The sequence below is a fragment of the Merops nubicus genome, unplaced genomic scaffold (assembly GCF_000691845.1).
Source record: "Merops nubicus isolate BGI_N331 unplaced genomic scaffold, ASM69184v1 scaffold10784, whole genome shotgun sequence".
NCBI lineage: Eukaryota > Metazoa > Chordata > Aves > Coraciiformes > Meropidae > Merops > Merops nubicus.
Genome location: NW_008602265.1, coordinates 16,285 through 37,722, shown reverse-complemented (window position 1 = coordinate 37,722; position 21,438 = coordinate 16,285). Strand labels below are relative to the sequence as shown.

The 21,438-nt window shown below is 40.2% G+C and overlaps 1 protein-coding gene across 3 annotated transcripts; it reads left to right on the top strand.

Annotated features, from left to right (window-relative positions):
* Nucleotides 1-466: 466 nt before the first annotated feature.
* GNE (glucosamine (UDP-N-acetyl)-2-epimerase/N-acetylmannosamine kinase) lies at nucleotides 467-17,879 on the top strand. 3 transcript variants are annotated; one of them, XM_008938295.1, is made up of 11 exons: nucleotides 467-672; nucleotides 3,033-3,484; nucleotides 4,593-4,745; nucleotides 5,199-5,411; nucleotides 6,092-6,179; nucleotides 7,272-7,482; nucleotides 10,881-11,010; nucleotides 13,825-14,046; nucleotides 14,701-14,883; nucleotides 16,247-16,363; nucleotides 17,053-17,879. In XM_008938295.1, the coding sequence occupies exons 1-11, from the start codon at nucleotides 509-511 to the stop codon at nucleotides 17,286-17,288; spliced, it is 2,169 nt and encodes a 722-aa protein (XP_008936543.1). In that variant the 5' UTR covers nucleotides 467-508; the 3' UTR covers nucleotides 17,289-17,879. The 3 variants fall into 3 exon arrangements, with proteins under 3 accessions (XP_008936543.1, XP_008936545.1, XP_008936546.1); XM_008938297.1 differs by lacking the exon at nucleotides 13,825-14,046 and having other exon boundaries at nucleotides 509-672; nucleotides 17,053-17,288; XM_008938298.1 differs by lacking the exons at nucleotides 467-672; nucleotides 4,593-4,745 and having other exon boundaries at nucleotides 3,046-3,484; nucleotides 17,053-17,288.
* Nucleotides 17,880-21,438: the final 3,559 nt, after the last annotated feature.

The window sequence follows — 21,438 nt, the reverse complement described above, 5'->3', positions numbered from 1 at the left end:
TCAGTGAATGTATCTTTTAGCAGTTTGTTTCATTCTGTGGTTCTGGAATATGAGATTTTTCTTCTTTCATTTACTAAGGCATCAGTGATTTTTCCACTTATATAGGAGCGTCCAACAGGAAAGAGTCACTTTACTGTTTAATAGTAACTGTTTTATAGTTGAAATACCTTATACTTAAATATTGTTTATGTGAAATTTTTTGTAAGTTATTTATAGAAATAGAAGTCTTAAAATTGAGTTTTAACTTTAGAAGGTTTTAGAAAAGGACAGAATTGTTTTTATGATGGGTACTGTAAGGTATCAGTTCTCTGTTATCAGTGGATCAGTTAGTATGTGCCCACAATTCTGGGTTGTAACTTGTGTAAGCTGTTTCTGAAGTGAACTTGCTGTAAAGTCCATTTACTTGCTATAAAGTTTATTACTAATGCTGGGTTGTTTTTTTTCCCCCCCCCTATTATTTCAGGAAGTGTATTTCAAGAATCTTTCAAGACAGAAGCAAAAGGAAGTAATGGAGAAGAATGGAAACAACCACAAACTTCGTGTTTGTGTTGCTACTTGCAACCGTGCTGATTATTCAAAATTAGCTCCTATTATGTTTGGTATTAAAGCAGAACCACAGTTCTTTGAGCTTGATGTTGTAGTGCTCGGTTCCCACCTGATCGATGATTATGGGTAAGGTGAATTTTTATATCTTTGCTCATCTTCTTTCTGAGGCGTTAGCAGTAACATCATGCATGTTAGGTAACAAAAGTCCTTGTCAGTGTGAATGTAGAGGACAAAATTTTCAATTTATTTTTTCAGATTTTATTTCATTTTGCAGCTCCTTCTGAGATTGCTTTTTTCTGAGGTTTTTCAGCCAATCCTGGAATTTTAGAAAGTTTTGTCTAAATGCTGTAATTGAGATCATCAAGATCACAGACTATATGAAGTGAGAAGCTCAATTCATTCAGATTTCCCTGAGAATCTGGTGACTATTGAATGAAAATGTGCAATTTTTAAATTTTCATAGAGAAAACATAATCGTCATTCATTTTAAATTGCAGCTTCCACGCTGCATAGTTAGGGGAGGAAGTACTTATATATTCCGTATGTTACGTGAAGGGAGAGGGGTAGGTGTGGGTAAGGGAGAGACAAATGCCCTTGCTTTCTAGCCAGTCCTGAACTTGGTGCTGAATTCTTGTTCCATACACTGGGTCCAATAAGGGATGTTATTTATACCTTTTTTTGTTACTGGTGTGCAAAGTGTGGGGATGGGGCTGTGGGCAGACAACTCTTCATTGTAACTGGCACAAAACTCCCTTAGCTGCACCTGCAGGGAGTAGACAACTGCCCTGAGCTGGGTGGGAGAATGGGGTGAGCAGCCTCCACTGCATTCCACATTCCTTTTCAGGGCCTCAAGGACATGGACCACTGAATCTTCACTCAGCCCCATGTCTGCCCTGGCACCAGATGTTTGTTGGCAGTGTCAGGCTTTGTGATTTGTGCTAGTTCTGTGCTTCCTGCATCTGATACCGTATCCCAAGGGAATACTGTTAGTTCTTACTTCCAGGATTGTGGAGGAAAGAAAGGCTGGTTGTCTCTTTCTGACAAAATGAATAACTGAGAGATATATTAGGTATGGTTTGGTGGGAGAGATGAGTGTCTCCTCCATAACACCCTATCATTAAGCAGTCAGATCACCTGCCCGGAAGGATGCCATGTCCTGGCCCAAATCCCTTCCTTTGGAAGGAATTCCCACATCCCAGGTGAATATTTCCCTGTCTGTTGGGGAAGAGGCAGAAGGAACAGCATGCATATTCTTGCTGGGTTTGTGGTTGTTGTTTGGTTGGTTTTGCTCAGGCTTTGTTTATCAGATTGGGCCCAGTAAGTGAAATAGGAAAATGCTCACTTTGCAAGTCAAAATGCAATACTAGCATAAAGCTTGCAGCATATCAGCACTATTGAAATTTTAGTAATGTTACTAAAAGTTTAGGAGTGTATCTTCAAGTAAAGACACTGTTTGGGCTTTCCAACTGGCAGCTATGGCACTTCCTAAATTGGCAGGTGAGGAAATTGCATTATCTCAAACTGCTAAGACAGGAGGTTCCACTGCTGCCCATTCTCAGAACAATGCTCTGTTCCTTGCTTTGTGCTGGATATTGTTTACATCTAATAACACCACAAAACTACTCAGTTTTTAAAAAGACAAACAAGCAAACACAGTCAAAGTTCTTGCCAGGTTAACATGTGGAGTTACATTGTGTCCAGTGGGAGAAATAAGGTAATTCCATTTCATTTGCTGAAGGCCACAAACATGGCCCTGATTTTTCTATAGTCTTGAACCCTTTGCTGTCTGCTAGACTTGTGCAAAGTAATATGTAATATTACTTTTACAAGGTGTTTAGCACCTGTCTCTCTGATACAAATGATTTCCAATGCACAAAGCAATAGAGGTTTTGACTTGACAAATGTTGTGCTCTTGCTTGCTTTGTGGTAACTGTTCTTAAATCCTGGTACTGCTGGAGGGTAGTAAAAGAAGTTTGGAGGATAGTAAAAGAAACAAAACACTGAAAATACGCAGTCTTGTTTGTTCCCTACATTTTGGTCTTTCAGACTGGAAAGAACACAAAAGAAAGAGAGAAAGCTTTTTGAGATAAATGCAGGTAGTAAGAAAAGGTTTAGTGAATGTGGAAGACGGGTACACTTATACGGATGATCTTTGTATTTTGTATCTGATGTAACTGTAAGCAATAACAATGCTCAGTATTCAAGGAACGTTTCAGTTTTCTCACTCTGGAATGAAGCTGGTATTATGTCTGGAAAACCTTTCTTCTGAAGGCGTCTAGAAAAACTTGATGCCTGGAATAGGAGTACCTTCAGATGGTTTAGAACACGCTGTGAAAATCTGAAAAAATAGTTTCCCGATTAAAGGAGATGTCATCAGCAGGCCTCTGTTCAGCCCAGCCCAAATTCTCTAGCATGCAGTTACACTGTCAAGCTGCGTTGCTGTGAAACAAACCAAGCTGTATTTACCCTTTTCCTCTTACCTCCAGCAACACCTACCGTATGATTGAGCAGGATGACTTCGATATTCACACGAGGCTGCACACCATCGTGAGAGGGGAGGACGAGGCCGCCATGGTGGAGTCGGTGGGCCTTGCCTTGGTCAAGCTGCCCGACGTCCTGAACCGCCTGAAGCCCGACATAATGATAGTCCACGGGGACAGATTTGACGCGCTGGCCCTGGCCACCTCCGCCGCCCTGATGAATATCCGCATCCTTCACATTGAAGGTGGGGAAGTCAGTGGGACCATTGATGACTCTATCAGACACGCTATAACCAAACTGGCCCATTACCATGTGTGCTGCACGAGGAGTGCAGAGCAGCATTTGATAGCCATGTGTGAAGACCATGACCGCATCCTTTTAGCAGGCTGCCCCTCATATGACAAGCTTCTCTCTGCCAAAAATAAGGACTACATGAGTATTATACGCATGTGGCTAGGTGAGCAGTCCACTTTTTATGTTTTTTTTTCATACAGCTTTCAACACTAGACAAACTCAGTAGGTTATCAGTCTGTGGGATTTGTTTAGCAGTGGCTCTGAGAAAAGTACAGACTTCTGGCTAGTGAGTTTAGGTGGCTTAACTGGAGGTGATTATCAAGCATCAACCTGCTTCTTAAAAACCATCTCTTTCTGCATTTTCTTTTTCTTTCATTCTGTGTTCTACCGTGTATAGCTGGAAAGCCACAAATCTTTCCTAATAAACACATCTGGTCCTTTTGCCAAATCAAAAAAGTAACTCATTAAATGGATGATTTCTCTGAGCTGAACAATTTAAGAACAAAACAGTCTTATATGAACAGTTATTCTCGTATAAAGGATATGTTTAAATAGAATCAAAGCTGTTTCAGAGCTAATTTGAAAAAAATCAAAGGGAATTCATATTATGAACAATCTTTTGAGGAATGCCCTGCAGCAGGGCAGCAGGCACCAAAGGTTCTTTGGTGTCTCATATTCATTGACTTACAAATAATTCCTGTAAACAATTGGGGTTTGTGTGTGTTTGTTTGTTTGTTTTTTATCTTTGACAAAGCAAACTCTTGTATTACACTTTATACTGTGGAATCCTTTTACATAAAGATGTGAATATTTTGCAGATAATTTTTTTTTTGTCAGCTATATGTACAACAACTATGACTGACTTTTTTAAAGCAATGGGAATGATGTCTTTGCTTGAGGACAGATGACTGACAGAAAACCTGAGCAGCTTCAGGGGTTTCATGTTATTCCAGATATACACTGGTGTGAGAACAGGCTCTTGACTCTGGTGTGGTCTTGCAAAGCCTTAGATGTAGGCCTGCAAGTTAACGCTGTGTTGGAGTTTAGGTGGCGGTCTCTAAAGTTACGAGAGTTGCTTAGAGCAGCAAATAACAAGCTAGATCCTACACTTACTGCCTTGAGGCTTCTTTTAGCATTGAGGTTTGTGTCAGATAGCTCATTCAGTGCTTTGTTCACACTTTGACATCATTAGTTTCAAAAGTATATCCTCATTTCCTTTTACTATTCTCTGCCAACAAAAAAAAAACTTTCCTTGGAATCCATTTGAACAGGTGAAGATGTCAAAACCAGAGATTACATCGTTGCTCTGCAACATCCTGTAACCACAGATATTAAACATTCCATAAAGATGTTTGAACTGACACTAGATGCACTCATCTCCTTCAACAAGAGAACGCTTGTTCTATTCCCTAACGTGGATGCAGGTGAGTAAAATGCCGTCATGACAGAAGGGCACATGACAGATTGTCTTTAAACCATACATTGTTTCTTACAGAGTACTTTTATCCCAGCATCTCCAGCCAGATAGAAATAACTGAATGGTCTCGGCATCACATGTGAATCTAGTGCAGCTCCACGTTCACGTCGCTATAGGGCATCTCAGCTTTTCAGCGCGGGGAAGAAGATGAAGGGAAACCACGTGACATGTATAATATTACTGCCTCTTAAATTAACTAAAAGCTACAAAAATATTTTTGCAGTGGATTTTGGGATCAAACTTCAGCTTATGTGCCCAGTTCTGCAACTTACACTGTGAGGATGAAGACAGAACAAAAACAGCTCAGAGCTGGAAACTCAGTGAACAGCTTTTGCATGTTTGGACTTCCAGTTTAGCCACGGAACTTGTATGATTTCTCATACCTCTTGCTTTTCTTTAGGGAGCAAAGAGATGGTTCGGGTGATGAGGAAGAAGGGCATTGAACATCATCCCAATTTTCGGGCAGTAAAGCATGTCCCATTTGACCAGTTCATTCAGCTTGTGGCTCATGCTGGCTGTATGATTGGCAACAGCAGTTGTGGTGTCAGAGAGGTGGGAGCGTTTGGTACACCTGTCATCAACCTGGGGACACGTCAGACAGGAAGAGAAACAGGTACATGCTTGCTTAATGGCTTCCATTTTCTCATGGTTCTGAGTTTTTCTTCCACAGGGTAAAGTCAAATGAATGCTTGACAGAGGCCATTTTGTAGTACCAGTACAACCTAATTTTTGACCCATTTTAAAGCTTCCCTGGCTGCTTCTGTATCCTGTTAGCTTTGCTTGTGTGTTTTACATAAGATGAGGCTTTTATCTACAGACAAGTTAAAGTGTATCTCCATTTGCAGCGGACTCCATTTAGAAGAACAGGCAACTAATTGTTTTCCTTTATAGCTACTTTGATACTTGGCATGGATTAAAATTTCACTTTAAAAATATGAACTCTTCATGACTTCAGGAAGTAACTGTATTGTGGTATTTCACAGGTGTGCAGATACTGCACAAGTAGCCATTTACCCCATTTTCATTGCGCATCTTAGCCTTCAACAGAATGCTATTTTTAAGTTTAATATGCTAGTGTTTTGTAATGCATGGCAGTGTATCATAGGAGTCACCATTGCTTTCTTGGGAGGAAGAGGAGGCAAATAATTGATGAAGAGTGATGTCATTGTGGCTGGGGGCTTTCCTGCTTAGAGGAAACAAAAATAATTATTTCTTGATTTCTAAAGCAGCTCTTCCCCTCTCATGTAGTTTGAGGAGCTGATCTGTCCTGTTATGTTTAATTTTGTCATTGAGGTGAGAATGTTCTTCACGTTCGTGATGCTGATACACAGGATAAGATCCTGCATGCTCTACAGCTGCAGTTTGGTAAACAGTATCCATGGTAAGTACATTCATCTTGCTTCACTGGAGGGGATGTTAAAGCAGTAGAAGAAAAGGCATTTAGTTGTGAATTAGTCTGTTATATTTGGTTGCAGTGCTTTTAATGCACTAATCTGAGGTTACAAATTATTTTCCATTTCACATACCTCATTCAGAATCAAAGTGCAATGTCTGGTATGCAGATTAGTATTTGCAAAGCAAAATGTTGCTAATAATGTTTTGATATAACTAGTAATTTAACATCCAACAGAAAGTCAGGAGGACAAACTTCCTGTTAGCTTAGGCTAGCATGATTAAGAGAGCTTGTTCCATAGAAACAGCATGGGGAAGAACATCCTGTCTGTCTACCTCTGACTTTGTGCCTGAAGGACACACTGCTTTTTAGGTTGATTGACCTCAGGCATGATACTTAGAGAGTCCTGAGTGCAAGCTTCCAGGGAGCTGCAGGATTATAGGAAAATGTTTTTTGTGATTCAGCCATACAGTATTGACCATCAGTTCTCTAATATAAAAGGTTTTTAAAACTTCAGGAGATCATATTTGTCTAATTAAGGATAAGAATCAAAAGTATGTTTCTTAAGAACCTTAACAGAGTAATAAAACTGAATCCTCTAATACCAAATGTCCGACAACGTATTTGATATTTTGGAACCAGATTTAGATGTTGAAAACTGACATGAATGTACCATTTATTATTACTTAGCTGTCATCTGTGTTACAAGTACCTCTTGTCTAGGCGTGTCACACATACATAAACTTTCCATAATTTTAGAGCTTTATTATGTAGGTCCTTTCACTGAACTCTTACCCTTTTTTTTTTTTTTTTTTGCTTCATTAGCTTTCCAATTTTCTACATCCTGTGTTTTGTATTCCGAAATGGAGCTAATGCCAAACTTGCGTGATCTGTTGTGTGGTCTTCAAACTACTGCTACTATCTACTGTATTCCATGGCAGACTTGAGTAGTGTGAGCTGCAGTATCATTACAGTAGCCATATCATAATTTTGGAATGGCAGTGTTACAGCCTTTTGGAAAGAACCTTAGAGATTGCAGTGTTGTTTCCAATGAAATTGATTCTTTGTTTCATATTACAGCTCAAAAATATATGGAGATGGTAATGCTGTTCCAAGGATTTTGAAGTTCCTTAAATCTATTGACCTCAAGGAGCCATTGCAAAAGAAATTCTGTTTTCCTCCTGTCAAAGATAATATCTCTCAAGATATTGACCATATTCTAGAGACACAGAGTGCTCTGGCTGTGGATCTAGGTGGAACAAATCTCCGCGTAGCAATTGTCAGTATGAAGGTAAATATTCCGCTGTGCTTTTAGATATTCTGCAGACTCCATTGGGCTCTGTGGTTCTCTTCGTGCAGTGGGGATACAGATTTATTATGCAAAAGAGCTCCAAAACAAAACAGCCCTACCAGATTTTGCTCTTGAGGGGTAAAGTAGATTTTCCTTCATTTGTTGTACCTCTCATACAGTCTCGATACAAATTGCCTGCTGGTTTGTTCTTCTAAGATTGCTGTTAAGCTAGCCAAGCCTTTTGCTGATACATGGTCCTGTCTGCTCCCTCTCGGTGGGATGTCATGCAGACCTTGAAGGATACCACAACTTTCAAATGTGTTGATCCCTCATAAAAGGTGACCCAGTTCACCCTGCAACTCCTTATATGTCAAGCAAAAAAAAGGAAATGCTCCAAAAGCAGTCTTTTTACTTGTCTGCTGTCTAACAAAGCCAGGAAATTAACATACAGAACCATTTGGAGCAACAGCCAGCATCTAGCAAAGCAATTTACTGAGGGAGAGTGGTGGGTTCATGGTAAGTGGCTTCAGGATACAACATTCTGCATCTCTTACACCAAGAGAAGATCAGCCAGTAATTGAAAATTCTCAGTATCTTCCTGCATAGAAGCATAATCAGAAAGACAGTACTGAACCTCCGTGGGAATGATGTTCACTGTAATGCATCACACCACAGAGATGAAGACCAATTGTAGTGAGAACTAGGAAGAAAACTAAAAATAATTATTACACGTACAGAAAACAGGGAAAAGTTGAAGCAACTAGAATTGTTTAGTCTAGAGAAGAGGAAAGTGATAGGGGGAGGAAGAAAAAAAGCCTTCAGGTATGTAGAAGAGAGAATTCAGATTCACTTGTACATGTAACAAGGCAAGCATGCAACAAGGAGTAAAGTATTAAAACAGTGGAAGGGAATATTATTTTTTAATTTTTCTTACTATCTAACTTAGCTGTCAATGCAAGAGAAGGCTGGAATAGATATTCTCAAAGGTTATGTGTCTTCATTTCCAAAAAAAAGTAGGAACTGGTTTTAAAAAAGTCTCTTAAAAGCAGGTAAATTATAGTTTGTTGATCTTGCATTGGAAAAAGATGGTGAATTTGAGTCATACGATGATCTAAAATTCCTGGTTTGTTTGTTTGGGTTTTTAAAATTGTGTTTACTGTACCCTTGGATGCATGAAAAGAAGTTCATGATGGTTTAATACGATTATCAGAATGAGTAAAATTTGATACATACACTAGAATTCATAGAGACTTTAAAGGCTGTGTGAGTGTTGAGTCTCCAGTGCCTCTCTTCCTGCGAAAGTAACCCATGTGAAACAGGCTTGAAGTTACAGCCTGGTAAAGGCTGTATGGAGAGATGTTCACGTTTATGGTTACTGTGTGATTTAATGGTCTCCATGCGTAGAAGTGCCTCAACCCATCTCTGGGGTAATGCTTTCTTTGGGCAAGCTTTCTTTTGCCTGTGTCATGGCACTAAGAAGCATGCATTGCTTGCATGGCTCTGCCGCTCACAGAAAACATATTACAAATGTTTGACAGCTGACTTTGAAAGATGAAAGTTGGTGCTTGGGAAACAACAAAACCTGAAGTTCGGTCACAGCATGTGAGGCTACCAAAATGGCATCACCATCAGTGTGGTGCTAGGTCACTTGCAAAGGCATCTTTGTAATGAAACAGCTAAATACACCTATGACCATCAGCTGACTACCCAGATCAATGCCTTATGACTGGCTGAGGGACCTGGGGTTGTTTAGCCTGGAGGAGACTGAGAGGAGACTGAGAGGAGACCTTATTGCTCTCTACAACTACCTAAAAGGAGGTTGTAGTGAGGCTGGTGTTGGTCTCTTCTCCCAGATTACTGATGAAATGTAAGTTGCTTGCAGAAAGATGAAGGGCTGTGTAAACTGACCTGATACAGTCCAGAAGTTTTGCATTCATTTAAAAGGAGTTGTCTGGCAGATTTTTAAGGTCTTAAACGGAACTTTTTAATGTATGATTTTTTATTTTTTTTTTTTTTTTTTAGAATTAAAACTCACACCATATTTTTTTGCCAACACATGTCCGGAAAAAAAGAATTGAAAAAAATGCTGTCTATTTTGCAGTGTTCTTATGAAACTTGAAATGTTAGCAAATGAGAGTGAAAAGGGTCAGACTTTGAAAATGAAATTTCCACAACAGATAGAAGCATTGACAGGAAATGGTGAAGTCAAAGGAGTAGTTTTCTTTTCGTGAAGAAAATAACTGAGCTTTCAAAAGCCATTATGTCTTCTGATGTTTGCTGCAGCCTTGTCTTCCAAAATAATTTCCTCTGATTCCCCTCCACCTCCAAAACAAAAGCGAAAAGGAAACTAAACATTAAAATCCCCAAACTCTATTGCTGATGTGATGCTGAGGTGGTGTGATCTAATATTCAAACCACAGATGTCTTGGAATTTTCTAAGTTACTTTGGCAACGAAATCACCATGTTGCGTGTAGACTGAATTTGTTATTCCTGTCTGCTTGGTTGTGTTAATACAATTCTGCTCACAAAGTTGTAGAGTATTTGGGTATAATAGGGAGATTAACATTGCCAACCACTGTAACTCACAGTTTCCTTGTCTAATCCAGCAATATTAACATTATGTTAAGATTAGCTTCTTGGTGCTCACAGATTCAGGCACACATAATGAATGCTTTCATTTACCATTGCATGACTCCTAGAGTTGAAAATAACCCCTTCCTCCTGAATCCTTCCTCCCCCATACAACATACACTGCACTAGACGGTACTCCAGAAATGTTGCAAGTGACTTCAGAGGTATAATTGCTTAGAAGAAAAGTTATTTCTGAAAGGATAGTAAATTTTTAATTGAAATTTCTAGCATTTCTCTCCGTCCGACTCTCCTCCTGCCCATTAAATAGCAGTGTCTGTGACACCATGCAAAACTTCCATATATTCAAACTGGATTTTTTTTTAGGCATTGTGGGCTCCCTGACCTTTTTAGCCACTTGCTATTCTCTTACTTTTTGTTAACACTTTGGTATTGAGTTTAAGTGCATTGCTGTATAATGTTGCTGTTGTTTATCCCTAACAAGAGTTCCAGTAGCTCCTGTGATTTTTCCTTATACAATCCATGTGTTCCTTAAAATTTGTATTTTATTTCAGACAGGGAGGTTAATTATAGAAGCAGAATGTAATGCCTAATGTTGCCAAGTTGTCCCACAGAGTTGTCAGGAAGCTTGCACAGAGCAGCCTGTAGGATGAAGAGCTAAGGCTTCCATCTGTTTGTTGCATTGTTTGTTTTTTTTTTTTTTAAGAGCAAAGTTATAACTACATTTTCAGGCTGACCTGTAGTTTAAGAGCTATTTCATCATGAAGTACAATTCTGTGGGGCATGTTTTGTTGTTTTTAATTTCTAGGGTGAAATAGTTAAGAGATATACCCAGCTCAACCCTAAAACTTACGAAGACAGACTAGAATTAATCCTAAAGATGTGCATAGAGGCTGCATCAGAGGCAGTAAATGTGAACTGCAGAATTTTGGGAGTAGGTAAGTTAACAAATACTAACTCTTGTCTTTTCATCAGATTTTTCAACATGAAATTACTACTAATTCGTTTAAAACACCTTTTTAAAACAGATCTTATGTATTTTAAGCTCTTAAATTTTATTACCACAAAAACTGTTTAAATTTCTGTGAAAATGAGCGACTGAATGTAAAGACTGAAATTGCCCCAGTCTGTCATAGCCCCAAAAGCAGTTTGCTAAGTTCTATCTAAACTATATCTAAAATGCATGGTATTTAGATTTTGTGGACTTTTGGAGCCCCCTGCAGTCTCAGAATTGTGAATCAGGTGCTTAGTGTATATTGAAACAACTGTAGCTGAGTTAGGCTTGCAGGAAACTTTCCTTTATGGCCAGGATCAGCTGTGCAGCAGAATTTTCAGACTAAAAAGCCTAAAACGTTAGGTTCAGTTTGTAGCTAACAGAGACAAAAGCAGTCTTTTTGTTGATTTCCATTCTACTTACACTGTGGTAGAGTTCCAAGTTAAACTGTGTGTTTATAGCAGACAGGAGTTCTTCAGTTTAATGACTGAGAGCTTTGGTCATGGTTATTACAGTTATTGATGAAGGCGCAGGTTATTGTGTTCTGGCTTTTTAAGAAGGACATGAAATCTTAACCAAACAAATTATTTTATTATGTCCAAATGCTAAATCTTGAAAACCTCATAGTTCATTTAGAAAAGGCAGCAAATTGCAGTGGTCACTATTGCAAGTGTCTAAGAACAGTTTACAGTCAGCTACATTTATTGGGATAATGAACCTATAAACTTGTTTACAGAGTTTTATATATGGGGGAAAAAACTTGCCTTTTGTCTGTCATTTTACAAGAATTACATTCTTATTTATTCTTCAGACCCCTTTGTTCTGTGACTGCTTACTGTTCAACTCCTGAGTAATGAGGGAAAAGTTGTGCTACAGACTAGGAAATTTCTTCCCTCACTGTTTGTTAGCCACTCTTTGCCTAATTCAGACTCATGATTTGAATCAGAATACTATCTGAAAGTTTTCTGTAGAGAATGGCATATAATTCCTATGGGAGTAATTAATGTATTAGATTCTAGTAATTTCCTTAAGGCTAATAAGGTGGAGAGTTCCTATATCTTTGGAGAAATTTTTGCAAGGCTGCGCAGAGGGGCTGGGCTTAATTCTGGGCTTTTCATCAGCAACACTAGCCTTCTTCCAGCTGCCATAGGTAAGGCTTAAAGTAATAACCATTGGAAACTAGTAAGGAGAAAGAGCTATTTTCAGAAAGCAATGAAAAAAAAAGTGGTTTCCTCCTTTTAGCCCTGTCAGCTGCTGTCAGCACTCAAAAGACTAGCTACATGAGCATAACTTGGGTTGAAGAACTCCCACTAATACAAGACAGGTTTGCAAAGTGATTAAGAAGCAGGACATTGGGGGGAAAAAAAAAACAGTTTTCAACATCTTTTTCTCTTGGTGATAAAACAACTTGCAACAGCTCTGTAGTTAGTTTCAACATTATTTTTGTTGATTTTTTCACTCAAAATAAAGCATTTATATTAAAAACAGCTTTATGAAAATGGAGGAAAAGTAAAGTCTATCAGGCCCAAAGAACACTAGCAGTTGTTACCTTTTTTTTAACTTTTACAAAACACAGATTTTAAACCAAAGGCAGACCTGTATCTATACACAAATATTGCACAGAGGTGGTTGTGAGAGCTATCAAGTATTTAAGTTATCTTTCTGGAGCTGACAATAAAGAGGATGAAGAAATAGCTTCTGCTATACATTAGTTACAGAAATATGGCATTGAGAAAAACTACACATGCTTTACTAAGCTTTTGCTGAGTGAGCAAATAAATATTAAATAAGGTTTTGTGGTAATAAACATTTGGTTTTTAAAATCCTAGGGAGACCTTCACAGATTGACATTAGGAATGTAATTTCCATTAGGTACATGCTGACAGGCTCTCAGATGATTGGTTCTTTACAAAGTCAGATTTCAGGGGGGGTCTTACAGCTTTAATGTTCAATTCAGCTGCTTGTCTTGTGGCTACTGTGGCTGCTTTTCATTATAATGTTAACCCTGGGACTCTTTTTTTCTGATCCTCTTCAGATAAGAGACACAATTATATAATCTCTGTATAAAAAAATAGACAGACTTTGTTGTCTAATATGTCTAAATACCTTCATAATAGAGTAGCCTATGTCTTCAGAAGTCATGACAGAGTCTATCAACTTTGGAAGGCTCCTCTCCAGATAGAGAAGACTCCTTTGGCTGATAGTGCCTAATATGCACCATTATTGTGTTCAGTAGACAAATCTCTGAACATGGTCTTCATTTTTCTGGAAAACAGTGTATTTTTAAGTAGAAACCACTACTCAAAGTTGCCCGATTATTTTAAGTCATTCGAAATTTTGTGAGTTACAGAAAATTTCAGGATACTTCTACTATTCCAGGGTTTGAACAATTTATTTTGGTGTTTGCTATTGTGTATCTTTCATACCTGACAAAAAGGAACACAGTTATCGAGTGATTCCCTGCAATCTTGCCTGAAGTAAGAATGTTAACTCTCTGAATAACACCGACCACTACCCATCCAGTTAGTCCTCAGACACTGGGTGCGTTGTCATGAGAGCAAGAGTTCCATGAATTACCTTCACACATCAGAAACTGCACTGCTAGTGATACTTAGAAATTTTTACTTTCATGCTTCTCTTCAAACCCTAGTATTAGAAATAAAAATACTTGTCACTGCAAAGAGAAAAACAGATCTTTTACATAAAGTATGACACAGGCTTAGTTTTGATATTTCCTTCCTGTTTTTCTGGGACTCAGGTATTTCCACAGGTGGACGGGTAAACCCCCGAGAAGGAATTGTGCTTCACTCTACAAAACTCATTCAGGAGTGGAGCTCTGTGGATCTCAGAACACCAATATCTGATGCTCTGCACCTGCCAGTCTGGGTGGACAATGATGGGAACTGTGCTGCTCTAGCAGAGAGGAAATTTGGTCATGGAAAAGGAATAGAAAATTTTGTAACACTCATTACGGGTACAGGTGGGTATCATATAGTTCAGTGAACCTCAAAGTCAAAATAACAGCACCATCGCTTGAAGGCTCAGCTGGTCTAAAGAGCATAAACACCACCAGTGTGCCTGGGAATACCTGAACATATTGTGTTCTTAAACCAGAAGTTCTTTTGCCTCTGTATTTGTTTCTTTTAGGGTACCTTTTAATTTATCCAGGCAAAAGAAAATTTGCATAGTGTAAGCATCTTGATAAAATAAGTTATGCTGATACAGCTATGCAGGCAAACAGTGTTTTCCAAAATAAGGAAAATTTGAGCAACTTTACCTGGAATAATTTTGATTTTTTCAGCTTTATAGATTAATTCTCTTCCAGCTGCAGAAATACAAGTCAGATCAGGATATGTATCTAGAAGATAAGAAACTAAATAGCGGAGATGATGGTTATTATGTCTCAAATGAAAGTATGAGTTAACTTTTCTCATTTGTTAAGCACATAGTCCTTTAGAAAGGTGGCAATAGTAACTAGCTGACACCCATCCACCCTCCTACCCCCGGGTTTGGGAAGGGGAAGGAGAGGATTGCAGATTTAAGTGTCCTGGCTCTTCAGCACACAGGTTTAGGTTTGTTTTGTTTTGGGTTTTTTTTTCCCTTTGTAAGCATAGATGGTTTTCTGTCTTTGCAGGAATTGGAGGTGGAATTGTTCATCAACACGAATTGATCCATGGCAGCTCTTTCTGTGCTGCTGAGCTTGGGCATATTGTTGTATCTTTAGATGGACCAGAATGCCTGTGTGGTAGCCAAGGATGTATAGAAGCCTATGCCTCTGGAACAGCTTTACAGAGAGAAGCTAAGAAACTGCACGATGGTATCTATGTACTTTATTTTGGAAAACATAATTACTAAATTGCAGTATAAGAAGAAATTTGCAAAGACTATATTAAGAAAAATAGACCTGCCATCTTTTTCTAGGAGGAAACAAGAATAGGTGTACAGCCAACCAGACATGATTCCTGTCTATGGCCAACCCAGGAGCTGCCAAAACCTGTGTAGCACAACACAATTCTGTTTCACTGATGGCAAGCTACATTTGGAACCGCTGGTCTCAAAATTACCAGAAGCATGTTTAGTCCCTCTTTAAGGGTGTTGTAAAGTAATCTGACAGGTATTCTGTAAGGTTTGGTTTCACAGTGATTGTCTTTCAGCAGTAGTTTCTCAGGCTTAGATGAGTTTGAGAAGCTATGATTTTGTGCACTTGGGTCCCAACAACCCCAGGCAATGCTCCAGGCTTGGGGAGGAGTGGCTGGAAAGCTGCCTGGTGGAAAAGGACCTGGGAGTGCTGGGGTACAGTCAACTGAACATGAGCCAGCAGTGTGCCCAGGTGGCCAAGAAGGCCAATGGCATCCTGGCCTGGATCAGAAATGGTGTGACCAGCAGGAGCAGGGAGGTGATCATGCCCCTGGACTCGGCACTTGTGGGACCACACCTTGAACACTGTGTCCAGTTTGGGGAACCACAGGATAAGAAGGACATGGAGGCGCTGCACCATGTCTAGAGAAGGGCAGTGAGGCTGGTGAGAGGGCTGGAAAACATGCCTTAGGAAGACCTGCTGAGGGAACTGGGGTTGTTTAGTCTGCAGAAGAGGAGACCTTATTGCTCTCTACAGCTACCTAAAAGGAGATTGTAGTGAGGCAGGTGTTGGTCTCTACTCCCAAATTACTGATACTAGGTTGAGAGGAAATGGCCTCAAGTTGCACTAGAGGAGTTTTCAATTGGATATTAGGAAGAATTACTTCACCGAGAGAGTGGCTAGAACACTGGAACATGCTGCCCAGTGAGGTGGTGGAGTCACCATCCCTGGAGGTGTTCAAAAAATTAGTAGATGTATCACTTGAGGCTGTGCTCTAGTGGTTAAGGAAATGTTGGGATGGTGGTTGGACTTGATGATCCTAGAGGTCCTTTCCAACCATAGTGATTCCATGATTTGTATTTTACTTTATTAACATCTGGGGCTGACAAAAATTGCCATACTATAACTGAGCTTGATGCCCTACTTCTCCGAGTAGTTCTAAATAATGTGGGTATGATTGCTTTGGCCAAATTCTGGATTGGACAGATTGCTCCGAATTCAGGTGTCTGTGTGCAGTAAGAGACGTAAAGATCTCACCCTCTGTTTCTTAACTTACCACATCACCATGTTTTTCTCTTGGCTTTCTCTCCTCTTCAAACAGAGGATCTGCTGTTAGTAGAGGGAATGTCAATGAAGGAGGAGGAGATTGTTAGTGCTGCACATCTCATTCAAGCAGCTAAACTTGGGAACACAAAAGCAGAGAGCATTCTCAGAACAGGTAAGAACATGGCCCTTCGGGTGGAACCTTCCTGTGGCTATAGTGAAACTATAAACTACAAACACAACTCTGTACACTGAGGACCTTTCTATGTAGAATTACTAATGGTAATGGAATGTTAAATGTTGGAGGAAATGTCAGCAGAAGTGTCTCTTGAAAGACTGTTCCAATACATGAGAAGATTAAAAGGTTTGGTGATGTTAAGCTTAAAGAAGTGATGTTTCAACATTCTTACACTGGACAGTTTGGGAGCATTTCTTTGTAGGCAAGGGAGTGGCTAGTGTGAGGAAGCAAAGGCAATTTACATATTACTTCACATGGGATATTTTACTGGTTTACTAGTTTTAAACACAGTCCTCTTGCTCATCCATAGCCAATAGCATTAAGATAGTAGAGTAATGCTTTCCTGTTTTCTCTTAGCTTACAAGTGTGGTAATGCATTTTGCCTTTCACGTCTATATAATTGGATAATGCAGTACTGTGCAGTAAAATAGCCTTTATGTGTTTTACTTGGAAAGAAAAATTGAAGGCAAACTCATACTTTGTGATAACAAACTGGAAACTGTCTGACATGCAGAAGAGAACACTTACCTGACAGTGTCCTTTGCTGCTAACAGATCTGTTTCAACTGCTGATGTCTGGACTGCTTTGTATATTCTCCTTAATGTCTTTTTACTTTATCTTTTCAGCTGGGACAGCATTAGGTCTGGGAGTTGTGAACATTCTGCACACGGTGAACCCCTCTCTTGTAATCCTCTCTGGAGTCCTAGCCAGCCACTACGTTAATGCTGTCAAAGATGTGATAAATCGCCAGGCCCTGTCCTCTGTCAAAACTGTGGATGTGGTGGTCTCAAACCTAGCAGATCCTGCTCTTCTTGGTGCTGCCAGCTTGGTACTGGACTATACCACACGTAGAATATACTAGTTACCTGGAAGAATTTATAGAAATGGACTGCTCAAATTCTTAATGGGTGATGGGGATAATTGCCAAAAATTTTTCTTTTGTGAGAGCAGCTATTGAGAGTAGTGTTCTGAGTAGTCAGTGATTACTTGAGCATTTCCTAACTGAGGTATCGTCTTTTTGTATTTTTCCTAAATTTCATCTGACTTTGTAGGAATTAATGTGCAATTCTGTTGGTTTTAATCATCTCCGTTGGTAAGCCTGTATGTTGCTTTAACTGTAGCTAAATTATTTATGAGTGTGTCTTGATGTATGTGGGGAATTGCGTATGGTGTGTCAAATTATAGCTAACACTTGAGGGTCCATATCTCATTTCCTACCTGTGTAAAATGAGAAGTCTGCCCTGTGACCAGCTTTTTAGTTTCCGAGCTTCCACCTGCAAAGTAAATGTGATATAATCACCAGCAGCAGGGAGTAATTTCAGTGGGTGGAAATGAGGGAAGTCGCCTTTGCAGTCAGAAGGGCTGCATCTAGCAGTCATGGTACCTGAAGGACTCGGTGGACAGTTATCGATTACCTCCCCTTTAGAGGGCGGAGCCCCAATTCAGAAGCTCTTTTCCACTGCACAGTGGTGCACAGTGCATCTCCTCATGAGTTCTGGTGGCTGCAGCTACACTGTTCTTGTCCTCCATTTGCCATCAGCTCGCAGGAGGGCAAGTCAGATCTGAGCCTTATCCTCACCATCAAGACATTCAGAGGCCCAGGAGCAAAGTATGTCGAATACCACTGAAGGCTTGCCTGACCGTGGTTCACATCCCTTCAGCTAGTCCTTGATACATAGCCTGCAGTCTTCATCCAGCTGCTTTGTAACACACGTTCACAGTACTGTAGTAGTAACTGTTGGACACAAGGAGAAACTGAAAACCAGATCCATCTAGCCAGCTGATCAGCTACCCCAGAAGGAACGTGCCTGTGAAGAAGTCACAAGACCATCCTTTGCCTGCATTTAACGGTCTGTTTTGACACCTAATTCAGGCACTGATGATATCCTCAGAAGCCCAGTACTGTACTAGTACAGGGGAGCAAGAGGGGCTATTTCCATACAATTCTTCTCCAACCAAAACGAAACAACCTTCTGCAACCCCTGCCCTCTGCTGTACAGTGATCTTGGACCAAAGGGCTGTTAGTATAGTGAACTACTCTACTGGCTAGATCTGGGATATAAGCTACACAAATGGCCTTCACCTCTTCATCTCTTGTACAAGGAATGCTTGTTGAGAACTCACGTCTTCAAAGCAGGATTTAGAAACACCACCAGATCTCCATCTTGATGCTTCCAGGAATAATTGTGCAGCCTCTATACCATAGTTTTTCTCAGAATCCCCAAATATTGGCCCAACCATTTGCAAAGCAGGTTTTATATCATGGGGTTTCTTAGTTCCTTTTCCTGGGGGTCTTGGTTTACTTTGTGAATCCCATTAACTTTAATAGCAGAGCAGAAGCTCCATAAGCAGGTCAAGGAGAAATAAGCTTTGCTCTCTGATGGTAGTAGCTCAGGTGAGCAGTAACAGTACCGAGATCCTACCAGAGAGGAGCCCTGTCATTCTATCTTTCCATTCTCTAGCATCACAAGGAATACCAGACTAAAAGTCGGACCACGATTTTGCTCTCCAGACCTCCCGAAGTTCTGTATTTTTGGTATCACGGACTCCAGATATGTTTTTCCCTAGAAGCTGAAGCCAGGGTGCAGGCATAGACAAAACATAAAATGCTAAACAACACTTCTATCATCTAGTCCTCTTAAGAAAATAGTTCATATGCTTTTCAAAATGTTTTGCTGGGTTTTCTTCTGTCAACTGGACAAGAACCTGCTGAATATGTGCAAATGGTGCAGAAGTCCTTGCAGTTTTCCCTGAGAAGTTTTTGGGTTTATAAAATCAGAATGATTTTTTTGAAAATCGTATTTAATAGCATAGTTGTGATTTTATTTTTTGCTTCTTCATCTGTTCAGAAAACTCCTTTGCACTTCAGACAATTTATTGTGTACCAGAGGTTGTACGGACATCAGCTCCCAATTGTGTCTGGTCTCAGGGGCATCAAACATCAGCAGAGTACTGCGGATGTCCTGTGAACATCTATCTTGTTACTTGATGTAACTCTATGTCTTTTAGAGCAGCCCATACCACAGAAGTCCTGGGCTCCAGTGCAGGCAAACCAGCCTTTTGTATCTGTCACTGGGAGGGAAGAAGGGGAGCAAAACCACAAAACAAAATGTGAACTCTCTTTCTGCAGCTACTATCAGCATTTCAGAGCCTCAGGGAGGAGTGCATTCTTGTTGCCTGCACTGGCAGCATGTGCTAATTATACCCTGCTCTAGGAGGAGGTTTGTTTTTGCAGTGTCCTTGATAAGTGAATGGAGTATCTCGACTACTGAAGCCTGAAGTAAAAATGCCACTGCCCAGCCATCTAAACAGAATTTCATATGACACTGAAGAGCGTGGGCAGGAGGAAACTCCTCATGGACATGTCAAGTTTGTATCACAAAACCACAGCACAGGCAGTAAGGTGCAGACAAGAGTTCAATACTCTGATTTAATCTGCATCAGTGAGATCTGATGGCTCTGTCCCTTGCAAATGCTATGGAGAGTTCAGAGGCATTAGCAAGGGTAAAATACCTTGACTGTACACTTCTTGGACCATTCCAGATAACTGTGTTCAGAAAATGTTTTATCAAATGCACATCAGAACTAGTGCTTTGGCAGCTGGAGTGTAGGCTCTAAAGCCATGTATTTGGTATGGTTGTTTTAGTCTGGCACCAGGCTACATTTGCCTCATCATCTGAAAGCAGATGCCTTGCACCGTGGGCACACAATGTATTTTTGTAACAACTAAAAAGGCTCATGAGATTCTGAAGACAACACAGGAAGTAAAATTCTTCTTAAGCCTTGATTAAGGCAGTGGGAAGACGGGTAATACAGTCAGTTCTTTCTGTTTGTCATAATTGAGGAAAATGCTTTTGGTTCACAACTTGCCTTCAGACCTCACAAATATCAGCTGTATCCTTAACAAATCACAAATTTGTGCAAGCTGGAGGAAGCTTTGCATGCTTAGAAGTACATATTTTTCTCCGTTAGTCTAAAAAAATAGCATCTCCACACAACTTCTGCCTTGCTTGTACTATCAGACCACCATTGCTGTAACTGTATCTGCAGGTGTTCCAAATACTAGGCCTTCCAGCTTTTTTTTGTACGAAGCACATTACACAAATTTTAAATGCAGATGAAATGCCAAATTTTTGCCTAATTAAACAGGAAATAGATGAAGTCCTGGGCTGAATCAAAAGCAGTGTGGTCAGCAAGTCTAGGGAGGTGATCCTGCCCCTCTGCTTTGCCCTGGTGAGACCTCACCTGCAAGTCCTGTGTCCAGCTCTGGAGCCCCCAGCACAAGAAGGACGTGGAGCTGCCAGAGAAGGTACAGAGGAGAGCCACAGAAATGATGGAACAGCTCTCCTGTGAGGAAATGCTGAGAGCTGGGGTTGTTCAGCCTGGAGGAGAGAAGGCCCTGCAGAGTCTTGCAGCCTTTCAGTACTTAAGGAGGGCCTGTTAGAAAGATTGAGCGTAGTCTTTTTAGCAGGGCCTGTCATGACAGGACAAGGGGTAATGGTTTTAAACTAGAAGAGAGTAGATTCAGACTAGATAGAAGGAAGAAATTTTACAGTGAGGGTGGTGAAACCCTGGCACAAGTTGCTCAGAGAGGTGCTAGATGTCACATGCCTGGAAACATTCCAGATCAGGTTGAGGGCTCTGAGCAAACACCGCTAATGGAAGATGTCCCTGCTCACTGCAGGGGGTTTGGAATAGATAATCTTTAAAGGTCCTTTCCAACCCAAACCATTCTATTCTATTCAGTAAAATTTTGAACATCCTGGGTTTTTTTCGCAAAGGTTCCTTTATTTTTAATTTCACAACCCCCTGATAATAATGGATACAGCACTTTTTTACCTCACCCATACTTCATGCATCAAACTGGGTAGAAGGTCTGCACCAGCTGTGACCAGTAAGCAGGCACATGAAGGAGGAGAGTGGGTGTTTGTAGCTGTAGGCACAGGCACTTGCAAGGCTGTACATAACTGTAGTGAAATGTGCATTACTGGAGCAAGATGTAATGAAACACT